The 14665-nt window shown below is 44.2% G+C and overlaps 1 protein-coding gene across 5 annotated transcripts in view; it reads left to right on the top strand.

Moving 5' to 3' along the window:
- PHF8 (PHD finger protein 8) overlaps positions 1-12876 on the top strand; it is a 107829-nt gene extending 94953 nt beyond the window's left edge. For 4 of the 5 annotated variants that reach the window (XM_055269117.2, XM_055269123.2, XM_055269118.2 and 1 more), the window contains 4 exons: positions 5322-5431; positions 9038-9374; positions 10306-10390; positions 11500-12876. In XM_055269117.2, the coding sequence (XP_055125092.1) occupies positions 5322-5431; positions 9038-9374; positions 10306-10390; positions 11500-11578 (611 nt within the window). In that variant the 3' untranslated portion in view covers positions 11579-12876. Of the gene's footprint in view, positions 1-5321; positions 5432-9037; positions 9375-10305 lie in introns of all 5 variants that reach the window. The other variant, XM_055269119.1, reaches the window with a different exon arrangement.
- The last annotated feature ends 1789 nt before the right edge of the window (positions 12877-14665 follow it).

Genomic DNA, 14665 nt, shown 5'->3' with positions numbered 1-14665 from the left:
TATTGGGGAGTGAATTCTTGGAGGTCCTTTGCTATTTTCACTGATGTCGCCCATCATAACATCTCATCCTTAATACTTAAATATGCATTGAATGATATTTTCTTCCATAACCACAGTACCATTGTATGACACCTAAGCAAAGTAACACTTCTTTCTTTTTTTTTTTTTTTTTTGAGACGGAGTCTCGCTCTGTCGCCCAGGCTGGAGTGCAGTGGCGCAATCTCCGCTCACTGCAAGCTCCGCCTCCCAGGTTCACGCCATTCTCCTGCCTCAGCCTCCGGAGTAGCTGGGACTACAGGCACTTGCCACCGTGCCCGGCTAATTTTTTGTACTTTTAGTAGAGACGGGGTTTCACCGTGTTAGCCAGAATGGTCTCGATCTCCTGACCTCGTGATCCACCCACCTTGGCCTCCCAAAGTGCTGGGATTACAGGCGTGAGCCACAGCGCCCGGCCAACATTTATTTCTTAATATCATCTAGTACCATGTACTTATTCAAATTTCCCCCAGTTGCACCAAAAATATCTTTTGTAATTGGCTTACTTAAACCAGAATCCATTCAAGGATTACACATTGCGTTTGGTTATTATAAGCTCTTAGTCTTGTTCATTGTTTAAAATTTGTTAATATGACAATTTTATTTTATTTTTTGAGACAGTCTCACCCTGTCGCCCAGGCTGGAGTGCAGTGGCGCGATCTCAGCTCACTGCAATCTCCACCCTCGGGGTTCAAGTGATTCTCCTGCCTAAGCTTCCCAAGTAGCTGGGATTACAGGCACGTGCCACCACACCTGGCTAATGTTTTAGTATTTTTAGTAGAGATGGGGTTTCACCGTGTTGGCCAGCCTGGTCTCAAACTCCTGACCTCAGGTGATCCACTCACCTCGGCCTCCCAAAGTGTATTATGACAATTTTATTTTTATTTTATTTATATTTTATTTTATTTTTTATTTTATTTATTTTTTGAGACGGAGTTTCGCTCTTGTCCAGGCTGGAGTGCAATGGCACAATCTCGGCTCACCACAGCCTCTGCCTCCTGGGTTCAAGTGATTCTCCTCCCTCAGCCTCCTGAGTAGCTGGGATTACAGGCATACACCACCACGCCTGGCTAATTTTTTGTATTTTTAGTAGAGACAGGGTTTCTCTATGTTGGTTAGACTGGTCTCGAACTCCTGACCTCAGGTGATCCACCCGCCTCGACCTCTCAAAGTGTTGAGATTGCAGGCGTGAGCCACCGTGCCTGGCCGACAAGTTTTAAACATACGTAAAAGTAGAAGGGATAGCACATGAATACCCATAGTCTTAATACCCAGATTCTGTAGTCGTAACATTTTGCTGTAGTTGCTTGATTCCTCTATCTGTATCTATCTGGCTATCTATAGTTTTTGCTGAGCCACTTCAAAGTCATCATAACATATTTTACCCTTTAATAATTTAGTATCTCCTAAGAATAAGGACATCTGGCCAGGTGCGATGGTTCACGCCTGTAATCCCAGCACTTTGGGACACTGAGGTGGGTGGATCATTTGAGGTCAGGAGTTACGACCAGCCTGGCCAACATGGTGAAACACCGTCTCTACTAAAAATACAAAAATTAGCCGGGCGTGGTGGTGGGTGTCTGTTATCCCGGCTACTTGGGAGGCTGAGGCAGAAGAATCACTTGAACCCAGGAGGTGGAGATTGCAGTGAGTAGAGGTCACGCCACTGCGTGACTGCGAGACTCCATCTCAAAAAAATTAAATGAGGACATCCGCCATTCCCCAGTGTAACCACACTACTTTTTTTTATACTTACCAAATTTAGTAATAATTCCCTAAGATCTTCAGATACCCAGTTCATAACCAAATTTCCCCAACTGTTTACACAAAATATCTTTTATAGGTTTTTTCCCTCCCAAAACCCAAGTCTAATCAAGGAGGGTTCTTTTTTCCCCAGCTTAAAACAACCACCATTTTCTTATGTTCATGTATTCTGTGGGTCAGGAATTTGGAAATGGCACAATGGCGACAACTTGTCTCTACTGCATGAAGTCTGGGGTCTCAGCTGGAAAAACTTTGAAGGCTGAGGGTGACTTGTTGGCCAGGAGTTTGAGTCATCTGAAGTCTCTTTCACTTACATGTTTGATGCCTGGTCTGGGAGGACACAAAAGACTGAAAGTGCCAACATGTGGCCTCTCCATGTGACTAGCTTCCTCACTGCTCTGCAGCCTCAAGGCAATCAAACTTTTTACATGGCGGTTCAAATTGCTAAAAGCATGAGTGTTCCAACAAGCAGTGTGGAAACTGAAATTGCCTTTACTGACCTTGCCTCAAAAGTCATATAGTGTCATTTATACCATATTCTATAGGTTACAAATAAGCCTGCTTAGATTCAAGAGTGGGGCACAGACCTCACCTATCAGTAGGAAAGGTGTCATGGGATTTGGGGTCATGTTTTAAAACTACCACACATACAAAACTATAGAGAACAATATAAAAGATATCCAAGTATCCATGACTGAAAATTATGCATCAACATTTGGTAAATTTGCTTCAGATCATGTTTTAAACAAATGTTACCTTTAAAGAAAGAATTTCAGCCTTCCGAATTGCTTGTTCTAGAATCTGCATACTTGCTTATCCAGAAATTCTCCTTTATAATAGCAATAGCTAACCAAGGAGTTTAAATCTAGGTCAGCAGCACCACCACATCTTTTTTCTGTGACATTAGTTTTTTTCTTTAAAAATATAATAAGGCTGGGCATGGTGGCTCATGCCTGTAGTTTGGGAGGCTGAGGTGGGTGGATCACTTGAGGTTAGGAGTTCAAGACCATCCTGGCCAACATGGTGAAACCCCGTCTCTACTAAAAATACAAAAATTAGCCGAGCGTGGTGTTGCATGCCTGTGATCCCAGCTACTCAGGAGGCTGAGGCAGGAGAATAGCTTGAACCTGGGAGGTGGAGGTTGCAGTGAGCCGAGATGACCCCACTGCACTCTAGCCTTGGGCGACAAAGCAAGACTCCATCTCAAAAAATAAACAAAAATAGAATAGTTCATTGAGCTCCTATATATCCACCAGTGAGAATGAACAGTTATTAATATATTGCCGTATTGGCTTCATTTATCACTATCTTGTTTTTAAAATTTTTTTCTTTGCTTGAAAGCAAACCCCAGTTATGCCATTTCCCCCAAGTATTTCAGTATGTATTTCTAAAAAATGGACATTTTCTCACAAAACCTTACAACCTGTTATTATGCATAACAAAACTAACAATAATTTGATAATTCTTTATCTAATTCCAAGTCCATAATCAAATTTCCTAAATTGTCAAACCATGAAAAGGTGTTTTTATATTAGATTTGTTTAAATCAGGGTCTAAACAGGGTCCATGTGGCATTTGAATGCCTTTTAACCCTCTCAACCTAGAGCATACTCTCCTTTTTTGTTCTGTGCTATTGATTTGTTGTTGACACTGGTGTAATTGCCCTGTAGCATGTCCTACCTTCTAGGATTTGTCTGTTTGCTTACTTGTGACATTGTCTTTTTAAAGAGACTAAGCCAGTTTATCTTGTAGAATGTCTGCTTGTTTTCTTCTGGTGTCATTTAACTTGTTTTTCTATACCTGTTTCCTAAACACTGAAAGTAATATGAATGGCTTGCTATATTTTAGCTCTTCAACAAAACTACTTCTCAGGTGATGTGAATTTCCTATTGCTTCTCATCAAGAGGCACGTGAAGTTTTGTTGTGCTTTCTCACTATTAGTGACAGTAAAGTTCATACTTAAAGTGGTAATCTCTTGATCTCATCATTATGAGTTTTTTCTTCTTGAGGTGAACAGGTAATATTTTGGTGCTGTGTGAATATCCAATTCCCTAGAATCAATTGTTTCATTAGGACTTGCCAGCTTGTGATTTTCTAATTCTGTCATTCCTTCTACATTTAGTAGCTAGCTTCTGTAAAGAAGAGCTGTCTCTCATCATTTGGGGCTGTTTGGTTATCCTGAAATACACTTCCTTTTGAAATGGTGGGATGAGTATTTTTTGATTTCAGGTTGGTAAGGCATTATAAAAGAGTCATGCAAGAGGGTGGTCTTCTTCAGGAACTCATAGCCTGGCTGGTAGACAGAATAGCACATCAGCATTAGAGAATGAGACAAGGTGGTATGTGCTATGTATCAAGTAATTTGTACAGATTGTAAGTTCAGAGGAAAAAGAGATCAATGGAACCAAAGAGGTTTTGTGTAGGAGATTGATTTCAGCTTACCTTAAAGAATGGGTAGGTTTTGAATAGGCAGACAAAAAGGAAGATAGTACTCTAGGTAGTGTGGATGGTGAGGATGAAAGCATTGGGAGAGAGGATGAGCTGTACACACTCTGGAGATGTAATAAGGAAGCCATCCGTCTGGAGAAGCTGAGAATATGGATGTGGAAATAAGGTTGGAGAGGTAAGTGGGCCAGAAGCAGAATGTGGGACAAACTTAAATGCCAGTTCAGGGAGATTAACTTTTTATTTTTATTATTATTTTATTTTATTTTATTATTATTATTATTATTATTATTATTATTTGAAACAGAGTTTCACTGTGTTGCCGAGGCTGGAGTGCAGTGACGCAATCTCTGCTCACTGCAACCTCTGCCTTCCAGGCTCAAGCAATTCTCATGCCTCAGCCTCCTGAGCAGCTGGGACTACAGGCGTGCACCACCATGCCCGGATAATTTTTGTATTTTTAGTAGAGACGAAGTTTTCGCCATGTTGGCGAGGCTGGTCTCGAACTCCTGGCCACAAGTGATCCACCTGCCTCAGCCTCCCAAAATGCTGGAATTACAGGTGTGAGCCACTGCACCTGGCCTGGCTTATTGTCTTATTTTTAGAGACAGGGTCTCACTCTGTTGCCCAGGCTAGAGTGCAGTGGTACAATCATAGCTCACTGTAACCTCAAACTCCTGGGCTCAAGCAGTCCTCCCACTTCAGCCTCCCAAGTAGCTAGGACTACAGGCACATGCCACCACACCTGGCTAACTTTAACTTTTTGTAGTGACAGGGTCCCACCTCAGCCTCCCAGAGCATTGGGATTACAGGCATGAACCATCATGCCCAGCCAAAGGAGGTTCACATTTTTTTTCTTTTTCCCTCTGGGAGGTTCACCTTTATCCTTTAATCAGTGTGTGCTTTGAGCATTGGTGAATTAGGTTCTTATGTGATGGTAAGCAAAATCTGGCTTCATAAAAAGCTAGAAGCAGGAAGACCAATGAGACTACTTTTGGAGAGCTTGGAGGTAGGGAATATGGCTAGCATTCAGATAAATGTCTTAGTGACACCTTCTCATCCTGTTTCCCCTGCAGCCCGTGTGACCCCAACTCTGCCGAAGCAGGACCGTCCTGTGCGTGAGGGGACCCGGGTAGCCTCTATTGAGACAGGTTTGGCTGCAGCAGCTGCAAAGCTGGCCCAGCAGGTAGGTGCTGACACCCCAGGTCACCCTGCAACTAATAGCCGTTTGACTTAGAGCCTCAACACTTAGACCTGCAGGCTGATAGGATCCCACCTTTGTCTCAGTGGGGACTGAGTAACCTTTGATCTTTATCCTTGGCAGTATCCCAGCCCCCTCTTAAATCCCTCTTATCCCAACTCAATGATAAGCTACTTCCACAGGTTACACAGTTGACATGATTTAGGATGAAAGAAAATATTAGGCCAGAGAAAAACCCACTTACCTTTTTTGGTGTGTAAAAACCTCTCAGATGAGAAGGACCAGATCCTTCCTTTGCTCTCATATGAAGCCCTGAGGGGGTGACTCAGCTGAGTACACTCAAGTTCTCAGCCACCCACCAGTATTGGAATTTGGTTGATTAGAAATTTTTCTTGTCCTCTTTATGAAATAATATTATCTTAATCTTCACCCACTAATTTTTTTTTTGTCCTAAAGAGTGATCTTCACTAGAATCAAGTTCACCTCCTAGCATTACATTTAAAAGTTCTTTAATGTGTGTAATGTGCTTAGGAGCCTTTGGAGATGAATTCTCTGTAATCAATATCCCGTTAGCTCCTAATCCCATATCCTATAGCTTAGAGCGCTATTAAGCATCTGCTTTGTTAGTTGCTTCTGTATATAATGTGTAATGTAATCTGCCCAATAGCCTTGTTCAACAGGTGATATTTTCATCATTTTATAGGTGAAGAAAATGAAGCTCTCATTAATTGACTCAGGATAATACAGCCAGTAAATGGAGGAGACAATTCAAACTCATATCCTCTAACTTCAAATTTCATATTACTTTCTATTTAAATAAATGCTTATGCAGTTCAGTCATTACATCCTATGTAAATAGTATTTAAATCTTTGGCAATCTTCTTTGACCAGAACTTCTGTCTCTTATGTATATCCCAATACAGTGTAAGCTGTAATTTGAAAAAGGGGGTTCTACTGTTTTATATAAATATAAATTAAGTAAAGGTGTGAAAATTACTCTTAGTGCCTTTTATGGAGCTAAATTCTGTTTGGGATGATCAGAGATTACCTCAAAGAAGAGGTTTTGAAATTGAGGAGGGGCTTTGCAAGCTAAGCTTCTGGTAGGGGCCGGGGAGGCATTCTAGAAGAAGGGAATTCCTTGGTATAGCACACAAAGCCCTCTTAAAGTCCCCTTGATTTGGTCTCTAGTCATCTCCCTGACCTCCTTCCAGCCCCTCATGCACACCCTTTATACAGCCGTACTGCACTGCAATACTCATAGCCCCCTCAGTGAGTATATCAGATTGTCTCATGCTTTTGTGCCTTTACACAAGATGTTCCTTTTACCCATTGAGAATCATACCCTGTCAGATGCCTTACCTAACAGCCCTTCGTACTACCTACCACCACTTTATTTCAGAGGCCTTTTTCTATATGCTTCTACAACATTCTCTCGTGGTGTACTTACAATCATAAATGTATGTTTTGGTGTTTCTTATTAAACTATGAATACTTCAAGAGTGGGAATATATTTAATTTAACTTGGTATCCCCACTATGGTCAGAAAATGTGTCTAGTCAGTATTGGGTTAGGTGGGTGAGTGAATGAATGAATGAATGAAAGAAAGAAAGAGATCTTTCTGTGTTGGAGATTTCATGTTGGGGAATTAGTTAAAATAAGTGATGGTTATAAGAATGGATTCTAGAGTCAGCCTGCTTGGATTTAAATTACGTAATAGTTCTACCATTTGGGCAAGTTAATTTCTCTTTGCCTCATTTCCTCATAGACTTCATTTTAGGATTAAATGAGGTAATGTATGTACAAGCTCTTTTAGAATGGCAGTTGGTATGGAGTAAGTACTATAGGCCTGTTAGCTTTTCATCATTATCATTATGGGTTGGCTAAGTGTAAACAGCCAGACTGTGGAAGATGATGAATGTCAGGCCAGGGAGTTTGAACTTGGGCGGGGATCTGCTAACAGCTTTTTGAGCAAGGGGATTGGCAAGGTGAAAGTGGTTCTGTCATAAGATGGTCTAGTTGTCTGTGGGAGTATCTGGATAAATTATATGTGAAAGAGATTGGCAGCAAAGGTAGCAAAATTTAGGCTAGTGATCTAGGTATGAAGAGGTAATTCTGGATTTAAGTGAGAGAAAAAGGGACAGAAATGCAGTTCCTGGTATGGTTAGAATAGCAGTTTGGCTGAGGGAAGAGATTCTGAAGCCAAATGGCTTAGATGTGAATCCCAGTTTGACCACTTACTGGTCCTGTAACCTTAGGGAAATGACTTAGCCTCTCTGTGCCACAGTTTCTTCATCCTTCAAATGGGATTATAATTCTTACTTCTTGGGTATTTACAAGTATTACATGAGTAATTATAGAAGAGTGGTTGGCATGTATTACTAATATTATTATTCTTGCACCCCAGAAATGCCTGTGGTAGCCACAGCCTGTGAGATCTTCCGAAGGCAGGAGTAGGTTCGTGTTGCCAAGAGAAGGCAAAAAACTGTAATCACTGAGTTGGTTTGTGTGGCTGGGTAGAATTTCAGAAGGTGAAGTGATTTACATGCTCTCAGCACCACCTTTCCAGGTTCTCAGGGCTCCAGATGCCCACTATACAAGTGTCCACTATGCAGTGGATAGTAGATCCATAGGGCAGTGGATGGTTGAGATACAAGGTATTGGGAGAAGTGACACAACTCCTTATTTGTCATTCCCATCCCCAAAGTGAGGCTTTTAGACCCAGTGACCTGGAGGATTGTCAAGCCCTCTGTTAAAAGAAAAAGACCAGCAACAGGAAGAGAAGCCATTATAAGAGATGAAGATAGAATAATAATTAACCACTTGTCGAATATCTACTATGTGCTGTGTATTTTTATGTCATCACTTAATCTTTTCAAAAATCCTAAAAAGCAGATATTATTTTACCTGTTTTATAGATGAGGTAGCTGAGATTCAGAAAGGTTAGTCAGTTTGACCATAGTCAACCAATTTAGGGACACAAGCCTGGATTTGAACCAGATTTATCTCATTCCAAAGCTAATAATCTTTCTAATCTTTCTATGCTCAGATTTTCCACTTTGAGAAGTTTACAAGGTGTCTCTTCAGATAGACCTGGTTAAATACTGGTCCCAACTACTTTTCAGCTGTGAGGCTTTGGGCTCAAGTTACTTAATATCCCTGCACCTCCATTTTCTCATATGTAAAGTTAGGATTTTTTCTTCTAAGGGCTGTTATGAGGATTAAATGAGATAAGGTATATAAAGTGTCTCAGCTGCTGATGTAAATTTGGTTATTATTATTAGACGTGTCCAAGGTCTACCTCATTAGTGGCAACACTAGGACCAAAATCCTAGTCTCCAAATTCATTTACAGCTTTCTTGGCACTGTACTAATAAGGGATAGTGGTGACTTCAGGATGGATGATAACAAAGAGATGATCTCAGGTATTGGAAGGCCTGTATGTGCTGTGTGTACATCCAGGCTAGATTGGTGCAGGTAAGGGAGAGGGTGGCAGATTGCACAACCATATTGGACATTGTCTAGTTAGTTCCTTTCCTGGGAACTTGTCTTCTTCACTCCTGAATCTCTCCTCCTACTTGGCTTGTGTTTCAGGAGCTACAGAAGGCCCAAAAGAAGAAATATATCAAGAAGAAGCCTTTGCTGAAGGAGGTAGAACAGCCTCGCTCTCAAGACTCCAATCTCAGTCTGACAGTACCAGTCCCCACTGTGGCTGCCACACCACAGCTTGTCACCTCCTCCTCACCCCTGCCACCTCCTGAGCCTAAACAAGAGGCCCTGTCAGGAAGTCTCGCTGACCATGAGTACACCGCTCGTCCCAATGCCTTTGGCATGGCCCAGGCAAACCGCAGCACCACACCTATGGCCCCCGGTGTCTTCTTGACCCAGCGGCGCCCTTCAGTTGGCTCCCAGAGCAATCAGGCAGGACAAGGTACAACGGCCATATGGTTGTAGAACCAAAGGATCTTAGAGCCACCTGCCCTAAATCCTAAGTGCTCTAGTAGATGACAATACCAGGGAGGGACACTGAAGGCCAACCTAAGGTGCTTGGATTTGATCTTATGGGCCATGGAGAGATGTTGACTGATTTGAAGTACAGACAAGATCAGGTTTTAGTTTTGAAAGATCCTTCTGGTGGCCAGAAGGAGGTAGAGGGTGGGTTAGAGATGGGAACTCTAGGGAGGAGGCACATATACAAGTTCAGGCAGGCAGGAAGAGTACCTGGGGCTCTGCCAGAGGGAATGGAGAGGGAGGAGATGAACTGATCAAATATGGAGGCAGTCAGATAGGACATGGGAGAGGATTTAATGTGGGGAGACAGAGACAATAAAGAGAGGACTCAAGCCTTCCTTTCCCTCACTTTAGTCCTCAAAGCCCAGTCCCTAGAGTACGCAGCTCAAGGGCATGGAGGTTGATATGATGTTGAAGGCTGATGATGATGAGAGTTTCTAATGAAGCAAGGCCCTAGGGATGGCAACTTCAGGGACACTGAGCTCTAATCACTAACCAGGCACTTGTCCAGTCCTGATGGGTAGGATAAGAGGGTATGGAAGCACATTTACCTCCCTGCAGGATCTTGGGAGGAAAATGATTGGGACCAGAGTAATCAGTGGAGAAAAAGAACCAGACAAACTGTAATCAGGGAGTCTGTTGCTGCTACAGGAGGTCATAGGAGGAAGAGTCAAAGCATGTGGTGTTGGTTGGAAGTAGTTAAGGAGGGCTTCCTGCCCAATATGGTCTAAGGATGGAGAAACTTTGTGGGTAGAGAAACAGGAAGGGGAAGTGGCCCGAGGGCAGTTGGTGCCAGATTTGGTGTTGAAGCCCTTGCCAAAGCCCTTGCTTACTTTTCCCTTCCCCCACAGGAAAGCGTCCCAAAAAGGGCCTGGCCACAGCAAAGCAGAGACTCGGCCGTATCCTGAAAATCCACAGAAATGGCAAACTACTTCTGTGAGCCCTCCTGTGTCCCACCCCTCACCCCTTTACCCCCATTGCCTTCTCCGTTGTCAACTCTTGGGGCACTCCTGGATCCTATCTGCCCTGGACAAGGTGCTGAGGTGCATTGTCCTGCTTTCTTGGGACTTACCAAAGGCACGGACCCCTCCACCGACTCCTTCTAGTTCCCTTCCCCACTTTGACTAGAGCATCCTGCCTGCCTTCTCCATACCTCTGAGTAGCAGGTAAATGGGAGAGGTTTCCAGCTGACTAGAACCCTCTTTTCTACTCGTCCAAACCACTCCCCTGTCACCTGCCTTGTCTGTTCTTTACTCTTCATGCCCCGCTAGAGCTGGAAGGCAGGATGAGGAGAGGTATGAAGGAGCCTGAGCCATGAAGTGGGAAGCCCAGTGCTTGACACTTTCTGCAACTCTAGCCCTATATCCAGAAGCCTGCCCACCTCCACCCATTCTGTTTGCCCCGTTTCCCCAGTCCAGTGAACATGCCCCACCTCCAGACTTGCTCATGGGAGAAGGCTGTGGTCTCTGCCCCCTCTTGCCAAATGCTTCATGGAAATGAAGAGGAAGGCCTAGAGCCTCCTTCCTGCCCCACTGTGGGCCATTTCCAGAAGTGGCCTAGAAATGCCAACTTCACTTACCTTTTGGAAGAAAGGTGATTCCTATCACTTGTCAAGGTAGGGAGAGGTCAGATGCCCAAGCCTTTGACCATGGCTTTGTAGCCTGTTGGAGGAAGCTACTTTTAGCTGGCTACACATGAGGCCACTTGTTTTAGGGTGAGCTCCAGGGATTTGCCTGGATTTTGAAATCATGTAGAACATTATCCACGTGGCTGTGGCTGTGGCTGTGGCTGGGCCCTGGCAGGTGGAAAACCATCTCCCAGAAACCTGAAAGCACCTGCCAATGACGCAGATAACCCTGGCCCTACAGCCTGCTTGCTCCGCCTATACCACAGAGCACAGCCTGGACATTATGGAGGGTGTGGCGGGACGGCCCACACCTGGGTCCTCCATCGGGAACTTTTCATGCTTCTTTCTCCACCTGAGGTCTTGGTCTGAAGAAGACCTCAGGACTCACATCTTCACTCCTGGGCCTTTGCACTTCCAGACGACAGGTCATCGTTCAAGCAGAATGCAGACAGGCCATTCACGAGCCCAAGCTGAAGAGAAGAGACGCCCATCCGTGAAGGAGCAGACCATCCATCCGATCCTCCCTTCCCCTGTCCTTCGTGGATTGTCTCCATTGTCCAGACAGTGCCCCCACCTCCCACCACCTTGCCTCACTGGCAATCTGGACTCGATGGAGAACATCCCCCCACCTCCATTTGGCACTGCCCAAGTGGAGTGTACCCTTGCCCTTTCCACCTGTACCACCCACTCCAACCTCACCCCAGCTTGCCCAATGCTTCTGGGGAATTTAACAGCTACGATGCAGGCCACAGGGAATTTGTGAGGCTTCCTTCGTCATCTTTGTATCTCCAGTTTGTCTTTCTTTTCTCCATAGCCCTGCCTCTACTTTCCTTCCTTGGAATCAGGGGTTCCTTTAGCCCATTTGCTTTCTCTACCTTGGGGACCCCCAGGGGCCAAGCAGTTCTCCATCTAGTCACACCAAAGGCAAAAAGCCTGGCTACCTCCCCCCTAGCACGTGAGTCCCTACTCCCCTCCCCTCTGTTTCTGCCCAGCTTTGCTTATTTTGGGGATTTCAAGGCAGCAGAGGGTAGTGAGGGGAGGGCAGGAGAAGCCTCTGTCCCTGTATAGGCAACTGCCTGACTATGCGGTGACTGCTGTAACCAAGATCAGGTCCCCAGCCCTTTTGTCCATTAACACCCCCCTCTTGATCTTTCAAAGGCAGCTAATTGCTAGCAAATCCCCCCGATTCCGGCCTTCTCCCTCTGTTTCTTTGTTAGAAGTTTTCTGTGGAGCTGAAACCCAGCCTCTGTTTGACTGGGTTTCGTTTAGCTTAGCTGGGTTCTTGGAGCCCCGTTTGTTGTTTTGTGTTGTTTCCAATGAAAAGCAAGTTTACCCTCAGAGTTATGCTTTTCCAAAGAGGCTGATGTCTTTGTTTTTGTTTTTTTTTAATGTTTCAGGTTCTAAGTGAAGTGAGTTGGGGAGGGGTTGGGAGTGTTAGTAATCAAGGTTTAGAACACCGTGAGATAGTTACCCCTGATCTCCAATCCCTAGCTGGGGGCTGGATAGGGGGAAGGGAGAGAGGATTTCTATTCACCTTTAATATATTTTTACAAAAAAAGCAAACAATTTAAAAACAAGCCCACCGCTTCTGTACATGTCTAAATATATTTTTAGAAGTGGGTAGGATTGTGAATTTCTGATGCAGGGCCTTTTTATAAATAGGTTAGAGTAGCATCATTCAGACTTCTCTGTTGTTTTTGCCCCTGTCTTTTTCTTATGTTGTGTTACTAATGTAATTTATATTTTTTTTAGATCCTCCCTTTCCTATAGAGATAAAAGTGATTTATCTTGGCAATTGCTTTGCTTGGCATTCTTTTTTTCTGTGGTGAGGGTGGTGATGTGGTGCAGGGTCCGGGAGTGCTGCCTTCTCCTTGTACTCTGTCTCTCCCTCAGCAAGTTGTCGGGCATTTCCCTGGTGCTCAGCCTTATATTTGAAGTGGGAAGGGTATTCCCACCCTCAGGAGGGACACACTTCACACACCTGAGGTAGATCATCAGAAGCAGACTGAGCAGAAAAGAAAGGGTGCAATAATTCAAAGGGGCCTGACAAGTTCAATGGGAGGGCTTTCCAGAGACTGCTTTTGCAAGTGTGTCCTCTTTCTGTGAATGTGGGATTTTTTTTTTTCTTTCCCTCTCTCTCCCATGCACTTGTTGTACAATCTGGACTTGATTACTGTGCTTAGGGCCAGTACAAGGGTTAGAAGAATGTAATTATCAGAGCTTGTTTTCACAATTATCGCACTTGTTTTCTTGTGTCAGGCACTGCTCTTAATGCTTTATTGATTCATTTCATCCTCACCAACACCCTCATCCTGCCAGCGAAGAAACAAAGTAACCTTCCTGTATCATACATGAAAATTCTGGGACCAACCTGGTTCCAGAATGTGTATTCTTATCACTCTGTTCTACCACTTCTCACTGATAAAAACACTATCATTTATTAAGTGCCTTTTGGGTGCCAGGCATTGGGCTAGGGATTTTACTTAGGGATATCTCATTTAATCCTCACTGAAAAACCCCATGAAGATATTCGCCCTGTTTTACAGTTAAGGAGACTGAAGTTTGCCAATGGTCTTCTGCAGCAGGATCTGCCTGATTCCAAAACTTAACGTTCTTTGCCTTCACCATATTAGAAAATCTTTTGAGGCCCAAGCACCCAACAGATCTTTATTAAGCCTCTGTTGTGTGCAAGGTGCAGAATTGAGAGTTATCTCCTAAGGAGAGCTCCCAGGGTGATCTTGGGAGCCTCAGTTTCAAATTCACCACCACCCTGACTCTGTGGGTGAGCCAGGGCAGGCTGCTTACTGTCTGTGGGTCACCTATTAAAGTATTTTGAACCCAGTCAAGATTTACTTCCTCCTGGAGATTCTGCTTCTGTGGGTCTGGAGTGAGGCTGTCTGGTTTTGGCACCTACTGGTTAAATGACCTCCTCCAGTTCTCACAGTCTGTCTCAGCGGTAGGTGGGGTTTTGATAATGTTCATGTCTGAAGCATAGAAAACTGTATTTCCTGGTAGAAAGGAAACAGGAAAGAAGGATTTTAAAGCCTTTGCAGGAATGGTGGGCTGGGTTGTTTTTGTCACCAATTCCCACCCCACCTTCCTCAGTCAAGGGACAAAGCACTGTTTTGTGCTTTGTTTTTACCAGCCTCAGATTAGAGGATAAGTTAGAATCTTGGTCACCTTATTCCTCAGTCCAGGCAGGAGGTGCCAGCAGTTCAGAGGTTCCTGTCTCAAAATTGGGAGGGAAATGAGGCACCCAACTTCTGTCATCCCCCTTTCCGGTATGGAGTGGAAAAGTGCACAGGACTTGTGGCTAAAGAGCCCTCCTTCTCAATGACTAACCAGGTAATTTGGGAGAAACTGCTTGTCTGTGTCTCAGTTTCTACATTTGCAAGATGGAATTAACTATGAAGCCCTCTAGAAGCTTGGTTGCCCCTAAACTTTCTGGATGCTGTTAATTCCCAAACCGAATCCTCTAGCCCTAACTTGTCCCGAGTGCAGATTCCCATTTCTGCTATCTCATGTGTTTCCCCTGCCTCAACTACACAGACCCCTTCACCAGGACTCCATACACACCAACTTAA

This window comes from Symphalangus syndactylus, chromosome X (genome assembly GCF_028878055.3).
Source record: "Symphalangus syndactylus isolate Jambi chromosome X, NHGRI_mSymSyn1-v2.1_pri, whole genome shotgun sequence".
Classification (NCBI taxonomy): Eukaryota; Metazoa; Chordata; class Mammalia; order Primates; family Hylobatidae; genus Symphalangus; species Symphalangus syndactylus.
The sequence above is the reverse complement of the archived record's forward strand: the minus strand, read 5'-3'. Positions and strand labels throughout refer to the sequence as shown.